At 34.6% G+C, this 14,847-nt stretch overlaps 1 protein-coding gene across 2 annotated transcripts in view; it reads right to left on the bottom strand.

The window, feature by feature from the left end:
- The window catches only part of ERC2 (ELKS/RAB6-interacting/CAST family member 2), a 386,048-nt gene that overhangs the window by 177,474 nt on the left and 193,727 nt on the right, over positions 1-14,847 (bottom strand). For both annotated transcript variants that reach the window (XM_039349739.1, XM_039349748.1), the window contains exon 12: positions 6,921-7,056. In XM_039349739.1, the coding sequence (XP_039205673.1) occupies positions 6,921-7,056 (136 nt within the window). The remainder of the gene's footprint in view (positions 1-6,920; positions 7,057-14,847) is intronic.

Genomic DNA, 14,847 nt, shown 5'->3' with positions numbered 1-14,847 from the left:
TTCAAGGTCTTCATCTAGATTCAAGAATTGCTGAATTTTATGCAATTGAGATTTTTTTTTGGAGCTGTCCATGGTCTGAGAGATCATTGTTCTAGCTCAGATCCTGTAGTAACTCCTTGCTTGCAACAATCTATTTCAACATCACTCTTCTGAACACTGCCCATGTCAATTTTTCTTGCCACCTAAGAGGTTTTTGCTCAAAAGTTCAACGTTCTAAGCAGTTGCAGCATTCACTTGTATGTTTTATATGAACATCATATAAAACATCATAGCAATTCATTTGTAAGTGACATTTTTCAATTGTTTGTTGTTTTACTATACTAGAGCATTTATTACTTCCAGAGGAAACTCCATGAAAAAAAGGTTTGCTTATTTTTAAAGGAAATAAGTATATATAAATCTGCAATAAAGTATAACGTTCACTTCTGTTTGAGGAAGTAAGGCATATTTAATTTGTTTCATTTTGCATTCTAGGGCTTCTCTTTCACCAAATGTATGTATTCATGGGTGCCAGATTGTGCTTGGTGTTCATATTAATCATTGTAGAATAGTTTTCTAGCACCCAGGCTTTGATGCAAGGCATTCTAGACACAGAATTCTATTCTGTTTATTGCTCATCTTACAAAAATGAATTCAACAGGAAAACAACAGTATAGACAGTATAGAGCCTGATGTACTAATTGCTTCTTTGTGAATGGATGGCAAATCCAACAAAAGTTATTTATTCAGAATAATGGTAATATTTTATAAAAATGATATTATTATTATTATTATTATTATTATTATTATTATTATCACTTATTAAATTTATATACTACCTGATTCGCAAGGACTCTGGACTCAGAACTAAATAGTGCAATGGATTCCTTGACCATGGAATTGTATCTCCTCAATTGATTTGAGTTCAATGGGACTTTCTCCAGAGAAATAAAGTTAAGTAGCTTACCTGGAATAAGTCCCATAGAAGGGGACATGATTTATGAAAATAAAATTTTAATTTCATATTTCCTTGAAGAAAATAACATGAAATCAGTATTAAATGAGATTTGTTTAATGGAGTCATTTTAATTCAGCAAAATAGCATGAACCTCTAACAAGTGCAATTTTCAATCAAATAGTATAAAACACCAAATCTGGTACTTGCCTTCAATCAAATTCTGTGTCTTTAAGACATTCATTAAAAATCTTCTCTTCCACTGAAATCAGTGAAAGATGTTTCTCCCACTATAGTAATACTACATTGGCAGAGGTTTTATACATATGGAATATATTCACAATCTTTACTGGCCAAGAAAAGAAAATGCTTCCATAGTCATCTATGGTAAAATCAAATCCACATTCAGCTATGATATTCACATATATGTGAGTTATCATGTTTAAATGAGCTAAGTTCAACTTCTGATTCTATGTGTTTTGTAATTATGCTAATATTTTGAAATAAATCATGGATGGCATAAGTTTGCTTTTCTAAAGTAAACTTAATCAAAGCTTTAGGACAGACCAACAAAGGAAATGAATAGATTAAAGCTAATTTATATATACAATTTTTTTCTTATAAAGAAAAGATAAAAAGATATGCTAAATGTGAAACCACATGGACAAGGCTAACAAAAAAAGCACCTATGCATAGAAAGAGAAATCTCACTGAAGTGTGTGAAATTAGTAATATACTATACCAGTGCTTCCAAACCTTGACAAATTTAAGATGAGTGGACTTCAACTCTCTTAAATTCTGGGAGTGGAAATCCACCCATCTGAAAGATGTCAAAATTGAGAAACATTGCACTATATGTTTTAATGAAAGTCAAGGACTTTTGAGGTTTGTGTTATTAGTAATTCTTCCTGTCTTGGAAAAATTCGTCCATATAGGTAGTCTCCAACTTATCACCATTTGTTCAGTGACCATTCAAAATTATAGTGGTGCTGAAAGAAAGGACCCGAAGTCATGACAGCTACAGTGTCTAGGCTCACATATGAACAAAATTCAGGTGCTTGTCACCCGCCCTGACAACAACCAGCTGCTTCTTTATCTCAAAGGCAATCTTCAGAAAAGATAAGTGGACCAAGGTATGATGAGGGAAGAAGGCCCGACAGTGTGGGATGCAGCAGAGTGGAAATAGAGCATGGAATGCCTCAGAGGGTGGGGGAGGGGCCCTGGGAAGTCCAGAGAATTCCATGGATGATGCGGGGAGATTCTTCAGAGCAGGCCTGCAGAGCCTGTGCCAGGTTTCCCAGAATCTCCCCAACCCCCAGAGGCACCCTACCCTCCACTTAATGACTATAATGAGAAAAGGAGGGATTATGTGAGGTCCTTAAGTGAGGCAATCCCATATGTGCCTCGCTTAACCACCACCACAGCTTATGAGCATAATTCTGGGCTCAGTTGTGGTTGTAAAGTCAAGGACATGTAATTAGAGAAGGGAAAAAATCTCAAGAGTACACAGATCCACAATATTGTTTGCTGATGTGTCATTTTTTTGTTTGTTTGTTTAATATGTATGGAAATCTCAGTGGTCATTTTAACTACTGGAAAAGAAGTAACCATATCATCCCCAAGGATCCTTTGATTTGGAAATGAAAGCATGCAAAAATATATTTTAGTTTGTCAAACTGATCACACTTCATCTTAACCACTGGAAAAGAAGAAAATGTACTATCTCCAAGGATCTTATAATAGGAAAAATGGAAATATTTAAAATATACTTTTGTTTTTAGACAATGAATTGGAAAGAATTCTAAGGATACTTTATTGGCATAAAATATCAGCTGTTGCATTTCTTCATATGTTAGTTCATTAATTTATTAGACTAGGGAAGGGGAAGCATTAAAATGGAAATTGACCGAAAATGACAATTGTTGTCCATTTGGATGCAATATGAGGTTGAATTTCCCCCCCAAAAAATAAATGCTGAAGACAGAAAAGGTGTATGAGATTTAAATCAAGAAAACTGAGTGTACAATTCAGCCAAATATACTGAGTATTTCTGTGTGGTTTGTAAGACCAAATTTAAAGTTCAACATGAATATATTAATATTGCATGGATGTTACAGTAAATTTATCAGAAGGAGACTGATTTGAAAAAGGCTTCATCTGATGATTTACTACTTCAGTTAAAAAGCAGACTTAGTAAAGAAGACCTATGGAAAACATGGTTCACCCATCAGCTATGGCAAAAGGCCAACTCCATCAGATTTCAGTTACTCCTCAACTGAGCCATCAGGATCAACTAGAAAAATAGGAAAGATGAGTATCTCAGACAACAGGGATAAGATTCTCCTCTGCCTGAGCTTTCTACTTGTATCTCAATGCAGAGTAGCATTGGTCCACAACCCTCCAATGCCAAAACTCCTAGAAATACATAATCATAGTCTCATTGTAGCAACTTAGTCAATCTTAAATTATTAGATTTGCAGGTAGCCAAAAAAAGCCCCTCATTGTATGACTACCTTAAGTATTATTCAGTGTTAATAGTGACATAAACCTTCCTAGTCTTTACAGCACAAAGCTGATCATCGATGTTATTCTCAGTGATGAAAAAACCTTATTTAAATAGATCTGGTGAGTCTTGTGCCAACTTTGAAGGCACTCTGTAATCAGTTTGCAATTATAACCAGTCTAATATCAACACATCTAGTTGGGAAGGATGCACATTATGTAATTCACCCAAAGAATATGGACAAACTAGCTAAGAAGTTTGCAGCTCACCACCTGTTCTCTGGCTCTTTTCCAATTATGGCTAATAAAAGCCTCCAGGCCAAAAGTGGTGACTTGGAACAAATCAATTATGTAGATTTATCCCAATCTCTTCATAATTCTGCTTTGGAACAGGCTTCATTTGCTCTGCCAGTTTACTGGATAGTGAGAGTACAAGTCTTAATTTCTAATTAGCCGTTGTTGCTATTTATCACCATCTCCTCTTCCAACACCTGGCCTGAGTTTAGGATGCACGCTTCTACACGGATTCTGATATAATCCAATCCTATTCACTTTTAAATGAATCCACCAAGAACTGTTTAGAGATGGAGATTTTAGTGCATTACTTTGCAGATGACAAATAGCTCTCCCTTTCTGTTTTTTACCACCATTCTTAGAAAGATTAAGAAACTCTTAAATAAATGCCTGGAATTGATTCTGAGCTGAATGGGAAAGAAGAAGTGAAGCTTAATCTTGGAAAAATACTGCTGCAGTGGATTGAGAAGAAGCTGATCTGGATAATAGCATACAACAGACTTGTACTCTTCCTTTGGCCAGGTGTACACCTTGGAAAAAATCCTGGATTCATTACTGATGGCTGAGCCAGATTTGGCAGCAATGACCAGAGAGTATTGTTTGCAAAATCTGATTTGCATGCCATCTGGAGAACTAGACCAAATGACCTAATTATCCATTGTTCTCTAAATCAGACTACCAAAATCGGTTATAGGATTGCCTCCTTAAGATATATGAAGACTAATGCTGATACAGTAAGCCACTCATCTTCATATGGTAGGGCTCCAAAACTGTGCACATAATTCCAATTTTATGTCACTTGTATAGTATAAGAGCCAATAAGCATATTTCAAAATGCTGTTCTTAACATTACCCAAGTTGTAATGATTGTTGAGGTTATCTAAAGTCCATCTTCTTAAATCTTCACATAAGCTAACTTTTAGATGGTTTTAGATGTCTGTGTGAGGGGTCCTTGGTGATCTCTGAGCTTGGTTGTTTTCTTGCAGACATTTCATTACTCAAACTAGGTAACATTGTCTAGCACTAATGATGTTATCTAGTTAGGGTAATGAAACGTCTGCAAGAAAACAACCAAGCTCAGGGAGCACCAAAGACCCCTTATTTCAACCCCGAACTACAAATATTATCCTTTATTGGATTTCTTTGTTTTTATTTAGATGCATGACTATGTTTTTCTGCTTATATGATCATCCAAGGGGGCTCACTCAATAACAAAACAAAATATAAAATCTAACATAAAATTCATAGAAATAAAATTAATATAGATATCATTAAAGTAAATTAACAAAATTAGACAAAACAGGGGTGTTTTCCTATGTTGTTAAATCCTGGAAAATACTTAACTCCAGTGGGAACATAGCATGAGTGCCACTCAGGAAAAGGTCAAGTAGTGAGGCAACTTGAAAGGGTCTCATTTAATTAACTCACTAGGCATGTTCACTATTTTATGTTAAGATTAGCAAGGTTAATTTGCTCAACTTTTTCAGGGGCAGAAGGTTTTGGAACTCCTTCTAAATAGGCGTGTACATTAATATAATCTGGGATACCACTGGCCAAATCATAAGCACCAAATCCAATGGAACAAAAATATTATTTTGTCTGATCTACCTCAACCTCCCCCCATGTATACATTAATCCACCATAAAGTTATCATGGTACAAGCTTCGCTTCCAAATGAACTATTATTTTAAAAAAAACAATTCATGATGATACATGCTTGTAGTGCTATGTGCAAAATGGAAATATTACCTTAGTAATACAAAATGTATCCAGACAAAAGCAACAAGATTTATGTAATATATGGAAGCTGATTAAGGAAGGTATCACCAAAAGAATAAAGTATTTTGAGGCATCTTTTCAGATGAGTTTTATAAAAGTCCAGAGGGGATTGAAAAACCAATTATTCCTTATATTCATAGAGAATGAACAATGTTTCAGGCAGCTGGTTTTAAATGTTACATAAAGACAGCACACTGATGGTTATCTAACACTGTTATATTTTTATTTCCAAGAAGGGTAGAGAACATACATGGAAACTATTTTGACAACAGTGCCAAATTATCTAAATAGCTTTGAATACCACGCACTTGCACTTTTAATTTATAGGAAAGCCGAGATAGAGCAGTAAATGTGTCAACCTTCTGTTATCTGGAGAAAGTTTTAAAGATCTACTAACTTGAAGATTGAAAGAACAGACAAACCATGCTGCTTCATGTCTTGAGCACAAAGCCCTCTGATCTAAGATTTGTAGATGACAGAAGCACAGACCTGCCTAATGTTGCCAGTGAACTACCAGTACAGAGACCAAATTCATTATGTTTTAGAACTTGCTTTTCTAAATTGAGATCTTTATTTGCATGTTTGTAAACCGTATTGCTTGTGGATTCCACTTTGTATCCATGGACTCAGACTATATTCTCAATATATATCTCACTAGCCTTTCAGACCAATCTATCTACACTAGAAGCTTCTTTTACTTTCTTTTGAACCATGTGTTCCTTTCCACAGAATAAAAGTTTGAGGTAAATCCCTGAAAAGTTTTCCATACGTTAAAAAAAGGGGGGGATTTCACTAAGATTTGGACTGCAAAATGTGAAAAAACCACTAGATGGCAGTAAAACACACAAAAATTTCTGTCTTTTTGCCGCCCTCTAATGGTCTGTAAGATCCACTTTTCATAGACAAATGTTCTTGAATGCTGGACTGGTAGCTACACCTTGCAAAATCCTCCTATTTGACTAATATTAAAGTTATAGGAACTAATTTGTTAGAATATATTATAGGTTTTTTTGGCTATTGCATGCTGCTTTTTATAAATTAAACTATCATTTGGGGGGGCAGAGAAGTAATAAACATCTATACACCTCCTAAAGTCACTTTGTGGAGATATGCAAATATATAACTCGTCTAAATAAACAAAGATGCTGCATCTTTGCTATCGTTTAGTAGGATGCAGATTTTTGTAGCCCAGACCAATTTCTTCAGTGAGATCTATAATAAATCCAAGGGTACAGATGTATATATGGGAATATGGGATTATGTAACCAAACATTTGCCCATCAAGAAAAAGCAGTACTTTATTAGTCACTAGCAATGAAGTATATGTGTTATTTGGATTGACAGCCTAGTCATGTTTAGACAAACTGTAAAATATTTAGTATGGCAGTGTTAAAAATATAAAGCAACTTACCTGCAAATGCTGAGCATTGTCTGTCAAATTGTCTTCACGCCTCCGAACTTCTTCTAGCAACTGGGCATTCTTCTTCTTTTCTATTTGTTGATTGTGCTTCAGATTGGCCACCTTCTTGTTTTGATCCTTCATGTGTCTAAGAATAGTATGCATATACTTGTTAATTCTATTGAGCCTATTAACAATGTAAGAGAGCAAATGTATAAACAACAGTATAAAGCTTATCATTGGGCAGGGCTGCTCATTACACATTTTAAAGTAGGAAGTCTATGAAAAGTCAGTGTGCTTCATGTGAAATACTGAACTGTTACTGCAGATTAGATGTGCATGAAGCAATTTTTAAGATAGAAATATGTCATAGTTTAGATGTGCTTAATTTTAGACATGAAAACTTCAAGTTCCCAATCTCTATTTTCAGGGCCAAAATTTAAAACAAGGATCATAACATTTCATTACTGGTGCAAATTAAGGGTTCTCAACTTTACAACTCTACTATTTTTTGATTGTCTGTCTGAACGGAAATGGCTAGGTTGTGAACCTGGTATTCTCAGAAGGCTTGGTTTCTCCTTTTAAAGTCTCTGGGTAAATTAAAGCATGCATTCAGAAATAGTTTTCCATGCCAAGAGTTTATTCTAAAAATCAGTTCCAACCTAAATTGATTCAAAAATACATCCCAAACATTAATTTCAGAAACAAAATTAGTCCATCAGAACTTAAAATCATATCTGTGCATCCAGAACAGCCCACATATGACCAATTAAACCTTCTCAACGATGATAAGCAATTATATGGCATTATTTTAGGACTAATTACTATAAAAGGCTGTGGAAGAAATGTGAGAATATAACTGTTATCTGCTTGAGTTCTTAGATATTAATTTATTTGACTCTCTCACGATTCTGAGGAATTTCTTTCTTTTTATCTATATAATAATAGTCATGTGCAAATTCCAAAAGAGATTTGCACACTAATCTTTTTTGGCAAAAGGAAAGGATATTTTCTAATGTCCATATGATCACGCAAAGTTTTTAAAGGGTTTGGTGAGGTGGAGGCATTATGTATGATTGTAGGTTTTATTTTTAAATATTTTATTTTCTTGTGAATATTTAGTAAGTAAAAATGCTATATCTTTAGGTATTTATTGCAAAATAATAGTATAAATTATACTGGTAGTAGGAAAAGCAAATGCTATTTTCAAAAGAAAGCTCCCCAATGGTTTTGGGCTTAAAAAAAAAAAAGCAAGAACAATCCTGTAAAACAAATATTAATTTTCCAATCTACAATCAGTTGTAACTGATATGATGAAATATGGCTCACACAGTTATAATGTAGAAAAGAATATAATGTTTTCTATATTCAGTGAAAAAATAGAGGAAATGGAAAGAAGATCCAAAAACATTTTGTATGATTTGCACAATAACAATATTAATTCTTTTTAGAGTGTTTTTTTAAAGGAAGGCTCCTCCTTTTATTATTCCTGTTTTACTGCAGCAATCACTGAAGTAAAGCTGTTCAGTTGAGTTATAATTTAAGTGTTTTAACCATTTTGTGACATTGTTCTCCAAATTATTCTAAAAAGAGTTCCCACTGAATGCTTCTCTTAAAAACTTAATATTTATATTATTCAGAAAACCTATTAGTCTCAGCTAATGGCATGCTTTCATCGATGGACTAGATTGATTGATTATGTGCCATCAAGTCAGAGCAATCACACAGATAGATTGCTCTCCAAGGCAATCTTACCCCAACCTGGTCCTTTAGGTCTTCCAATGAGGCACCCAATAGGAAGAGTTATTTTACCAATTTATTTTTCCCTGACTCTCCCAAAATGCTACTCTGACTTTCCTGAAATAGAAACCTCAACTAGATCTTACAGGGAGAGAGTTCTTTACATTCTGACACCATGGAACTGATATTATCCTTAAAGTGTAAACATTCTCTCAATACTGATTAGACAGAGCGATAACATGCAGGTACAATTTGTTGTAAGAAGATACTATTTAAATAAGTAAGTAAGTAAGTAAGTAAATATATATGCTGCTCAACTTACAAAGATACAAAACTGTTTAATCATTTAAAGTAACTTCATTAAATCATATATTTTTATTGTTCTTTTTTTATGGATTCACCACCTATAAAAGTCTAAATCGTATACCGTGTGATGACTTCCCTGGTTGCTTCCCCAGATGTTTCTCTGTATGCTAGTTTTGCAAGGGAGAGTTGGATTCAGGGACAATGGGGAGGGGACATGGAGAAACATACAGAGGTTGCTGGAGGCTCTGAACCAGGAATGGCGAGGAAAAGCACAGCAGAGCATTCACAGCAGAAGTGAATGGACAAGCAGCCAGTTGAGCTAGGGACAGGAGACGCACAGCTGCAGCTGGGAAGCCAGAGGCTTCAGGAGGAGGGGGCCCACAGCTGCAGCTGACCACTGGAGATGAGGAAGAACTTCAGGATTCTGAACCTTGAACTTTGGATCACACCCCTTGAACTCTGGATTTGCCTTTGCCTTGTGAATTTGCCTTTGCCTTGAGGACTTGCCTTTGCCCTGTGGACTGTCATGGGGTTTTCCTTGAATAGCCCATTGAATCCTTGGAGGGGGTTGCTGATGTGGGCATGAGAAATTTCTCAGGAAGACTATTCAGGGCTTGGATGCCTCAATAAAGACTTCTAACACCTGTGGCATGCCTGTGTGTGACACAGGACACACAACTTCAGATATTTTGCTTAGTATTTATCACGAGAATAGCTATATATTTATACTCATGGACTCATAAGTCAAGATCTGTATATTTTATTGATTAGCTGAAATGTGAAGTATTCAGGATCATGCAGCAGAGTAACAGATTTGGCAGGTCACATGTACCTGTGACAGCTTATAAGCAATGGATTCTGTTCACTATATTCCACCACAGCATGCAGTAGTCTAGAATGCAGATAGCCCAAGTTTGGGAATGTCTTCAGTACAAAATTTCTAGATGTGAGTCATTAAGCTAGAGTGACTAATGCATTGTCCAAAACTGTTAGAAGAATCTTAGTGCTTTATCTAACACTTCGTGTATTCTGTTCCAAGAGGTAGAAATATGAAAACTCTAAATATAGAACTGACATATTGAAGAAAAGCTGACAATTATGATAATATAACAGGATTGAGGTCTGCTCCTGATATCCTTGTGTAAACCTGTCAATGATGCCTGTCTTCCCATCTGATGATCCACCAAAAACTATAGTGACATGGAGCTATTTTTTCCCCTACAAGTATGATTATATCAGCTATGTAGTAAATTATTTTATTTATTTTTAATAAACATTATTATTAAAACAACCATAGAATTTCCATTACTATTGAATATCTGCTGTTGCTCCTTGTAAAAATATTCAAGTTTATAAAGTGCACTGGTGTTGAAGAAATCCATCATGGCATATAACAGGCATGTCAAACTCGCAACGTCACGTGACGTCGCACGACCTATTGTGACTTTTTCCCCATTGCCAGCAGTGGGGTGGGCGCAATTTTGGCATGACACATCTGGCCCGTGGGCCGGCAGTGTGACATGCCTGGCATATAAAGTAGAACCAGCTTTAACTTTTTAAATAGGGAGATAAATGTTTGTACACAAAAGGCAAGAACTAACATTATCTATTTTTCTTAGATATCAAAAGGCTTTCCAGAGCATGTGGATAATGAACATAGTAGTTCCAAAGGGAATGTCTTCTACTTATTATAACCCTAACTTGTTTGTAACATAGCAACAGAAGGAAGGGAAAATAGGAGACCAAGTGGTCCTTCCTCTACTCTGCATCTTAAAGGAACAATTTGATGGATGAGGAAGATGTACCCAACATGTTGAACAATCACATTATACTAAATTTTAACAAATGTCTTTGTTTCCAAGAATTTACAAATATATTGAATCTTTCCCTTCCCTACCAACAATAGATACTGACATAAGATTACTGAAATAAATGCAACTTAAGCAAAATTATTTAACCTATTTCAATATAACACTTGGGAAAAAAGTTAATTTTTAAATCCCAAACATTTCTTTGTTTGTTAGCTTTATTCCGTGTTTATATATTCTGTCTATTTAAGTTTCCCTCTTTCTTTCACTCTTAGCATTTTTAAACTTAGTTATAACCTTCAGCTAATGAATACCATTTTGTCTTTATTTGACTCTATCTTTGATCTTTCATAAATTGAATGCTTCGATGCAATGAAGTGCTTTGAAACAACAGTAGAGGAGCCACATTCATTGCTCCCAAAGTACAATGGAGCTCTGACATGTAATCTTGTTTGACAATGCTGTGTGCAGTAGTACTGGAACAGGATACATTAAATCTTAACAGTTTGCTCAGAAAGAAATCGCTTTGGGACGGTGGGTTTCAGAAAAGGAAATAATGGGGAAATCACATAGCACTCTTGTGATTGTTTTAGATTCATAGTCCTGTTTCCCAGAAAGATAGCTTATTATACTTCTTAGTTCTTTATCCATTTTAGTAACTCTTGTTTTCTTTGCAATTATGCTGTAACTTCTCCCTTCCTGTGAAAACAGCATTCTTAGAGCATCACTTCATCCATATCAGGTTCACTGATAGTTTAACAAATTGCTGCCCAGGATATCTTAGAAAAGATAGGCCCATTGTATGTTCTGGTGGCCTGCCTACTGAATAGCAATTGCATCTTGATGACTTCCATTTATATTATAGCAAGATGCTGCCCTTCTGATTAAGGGAGAGTCATCAGAGAACCTTCTCAATTAAGGCCAATCAAGCTGAGCAGAGAAGCAGCATGAACAGGATCAATATTGGATAATAGCTAGCTATACACTGCCTGTTCTATATTATAGAAATTAGACCCTTATTCCATAATAGACATTTATGGAGTTAATGAGCATGGCTGCCTATTTATTTTCTATTTAGGTCCATGGGGAAGCACTGTGTATTTCTATGACCCAAAGTTACTTCACATTAGGGAATGGAGGAAAGTGATTTCTGAAACCTCCAGAGGAGATTTTGAGAGCTGCAGGAAGCTCATGTGGAAGACTTACAGAAATGGATCTTCCCCAATCTAGTTCTGGTTGATACATGGTGCATGGGTATCATAATGAATGAATTTGCTATATTCTCCAAGTGGATAATTATTTGGATCATATGAACACAATGAAAATATAGCCAGCCAAATATCACGGTCACATTTGTGTATGTAAAAGTGAAGACAGTGCATTTAAGCCATGGATCCACGTGTTCCAAGTTTAATTTCTAAACCAGCAAGTCATTATTCATTTATTTAGCTTTCAGTTTTTGTATATTGTCTGAATCACTAGGAAACTGAGCAGTATACAATAAACAAAAACGGAAAAAGAAATCCCACTAACAATTTCGTATAAAATATTTTTTAACATAATAAACCATTGCTGCCCTATAAACATACTATGGTACGCTGGAAAGTACATTGGAATAAAAGAGTCTTCAAGACTTCTCTAAATGAAAGAAAAACAAGAGCAAGCTGTTCTTCTGGGCATAGAATATTCCAAATACACAAACACACACATAGATACACACATACATCTATAAGTATGTAAAATAATTTTTAAGGGGAAAAGGAATTGATTAAAAAAATAAAATCAGAAATACATCAAAATTTTAAAATATTTATAAATATTGTATGTTAGTTGGAGAACAAGAAAGAGAGGAGGTTGGAAACTAATATTTCTAATTGTTTAGTAGTTTTTCTTTTTAAAACATTCTTAAACAATAAATAGTGGAGATTTTGGCATTTAGCTCATGGAGTGAAATTCTTACTCGTATTGTTAAAATAAAATTTAATGTATTTTGTCTTTTGTTGTTAATTTTTCATCAACCATGTACAGAAAATTACAATCTTTTTTTATAAACATTTTATTAATTTTCTAATTTTACAGCCATGAGTACTTAATCAACAACATGTTGTCTGGGTCCATTGGTTATTCAGTGGTACATATTAACTTTCTCAATCTAGTTCCAGTACTACACCATCCAGTGCTTCCTTGGGCCTTCTGGTGGTATGCATTTTTCCACACTGGGCAAATACAATTCTTGTTACTGTTAATACATATACAATTAAATATAGGCATCTTCATTACATTTTTCTGGTATTATACATAATATCAATAGTGTCAGTTTATATTATCTTTTCTAGCCAGAATACATCTCAATTGCATTTACATTTAAAATTCATTTGTTCAATCAACATCCTGTTTTTTCCCCTTTTAAAAAAATTAATTTCCCATCAATGTTTTAATTTCCCATCAATATTTCTATTGCTTATAATTTTCTCATAATAAATTATATTTGGGTAACCAAAAGCTTCCCTTATTCAAACCTTTTTAGAATTTTCATATTTCCCATCTCATAACAAAGTATAATATTCTAGTTACAAATCCTATCCTTCTAATTATAATACTTCTATTTCTAACAGTTATCTATTTTCTTAACCATATTCAAACATCTGTTTAATAGTATAATATCCCATCTAATAGGTCAAAACCTTTATTTTCTTTAGTCTTACTCTAGCTTTCTTCCTTTGCCAAATAACTTTCCAAGTCAGTACATTTGAATCATCAAGTAATTCTTCCTCTGTTTCTGTATAAATTGTTTGGAATGAGGAAGAGAATTTGATTGAAGTATTTTTGGAAGAATGCTCAATCCATTTATATTCATTAGGGAAGATCCATTTCTGTAAGTCTTCCACATGAGCTTCCTGCAGCTCTCAAAATCTCTGGAGGTTTCAGAAATCACTTTCCTCCATTCCCTAATGTGAAGTAACTTTGGGTCATAGAAGGCCTCCATCCTTCTCCTTCATTGGGTCATAGAAGGCCTCCATCCTTCTCCTTCAGTTTTTCTTTTCATTTCTTGTTTGTCAATATTCAGCATTTCTCCTAACACCCTGATCATCCGTTCAATCAGCTCTTCTTCCTTATCCTCAAATGTGTTCTAAGATCTTGACAAGTAAGATATCTTTTCCATTTCTGGTATTATCACTGCATCTTCTAATTTTCCATTTGTCTATATCTGTCTGTTAATTCCTTCCTTTAGATCCTCCATCTTTGGATCCTCTAATTTTCCTTCTGTTTTCTGGATTACTAGTTCCTTCTTGTAGTCATTGTCTGAATTTCTAAGTTTAAGTTAGAAAATTGTTCTTTTATCTCATTTGCATTATTTTTTAGTCTCATCCTGAAATAAAACAATTGTTTCTTGGATTGATTTCAACATAAAAAGAATTTCTTTCTGAGATTCATTAACATTTTCTTGTTGGAATATCAAGCTGGGGACTTCAGAGACAAGTGTTAAAGATGTTTTTTTACCATTTGCAGCTAAGTATGGAACACTCATTTTGTTTTTGTATGTAGTCTTTATAGACCAATAGGGTCCCCAATACAGATAAACAGCCCAAGAGGAGTTTTTTTTCCTTTTCCCAGCTGCAGTCCTCAAAAGTGAAAATTTCCAGGAAAAACAGAGACTTATTTAAGTCTGGGCTTCAAGCCGTTTCCTTTAAGCATAATAAATTGTATGCCGTGATTCGCCACTAGATGTCGTTGACACCATCCAAGCCTATTTCACAGACTTTCAAATATCTTTTCTTAAAAAAAAGTCTCAAAAGCAATTTTAGTCCCCAAATTTCAAAGCTATATACCTGTATTAATTCCAAATGGATCCTGTAGTTTTCTCTATTTTCCCCCAAAGCAATTAATTCACTGCTTTTCTTTTCCTGAGGGAGCAGAAACTTCCCTTCCTTCTCTCATCAGGGAAGATTCTTTGCTTTGGGCATTTTTTTCCAGGAAAGTAGTATTAAGGTCATAAAAAGAGGATAAAGTCTCACCCCAGTTCCATCCATGTTGCTCAAAAATTACTAGTTAGTCCTTATCTTTGGTTGTTGGCAACGTCTGAC

The sequence above is a fragment of the Crotalus tigris genome, unplaced genomic scaffold, assembly GCF_016545835.1.
Source record: "Crotalus tigris isolate CLP2741 ecotype Arizona unplaced genomic scaffold, ASM1654583v1 scf7180000017567.3851432, whole genome shotgun sequence".
Lineage (NCBI taxonomy): Eukaryota > Metazoa > Chordata > Lepidosauria > Squamata > Viperidae > Crotalus > Crotalus tigris.
Note: the sequence above shows the minus strand (reverse complement) of the source record. Positions and strands in the feature narration are given on the sequence as shown.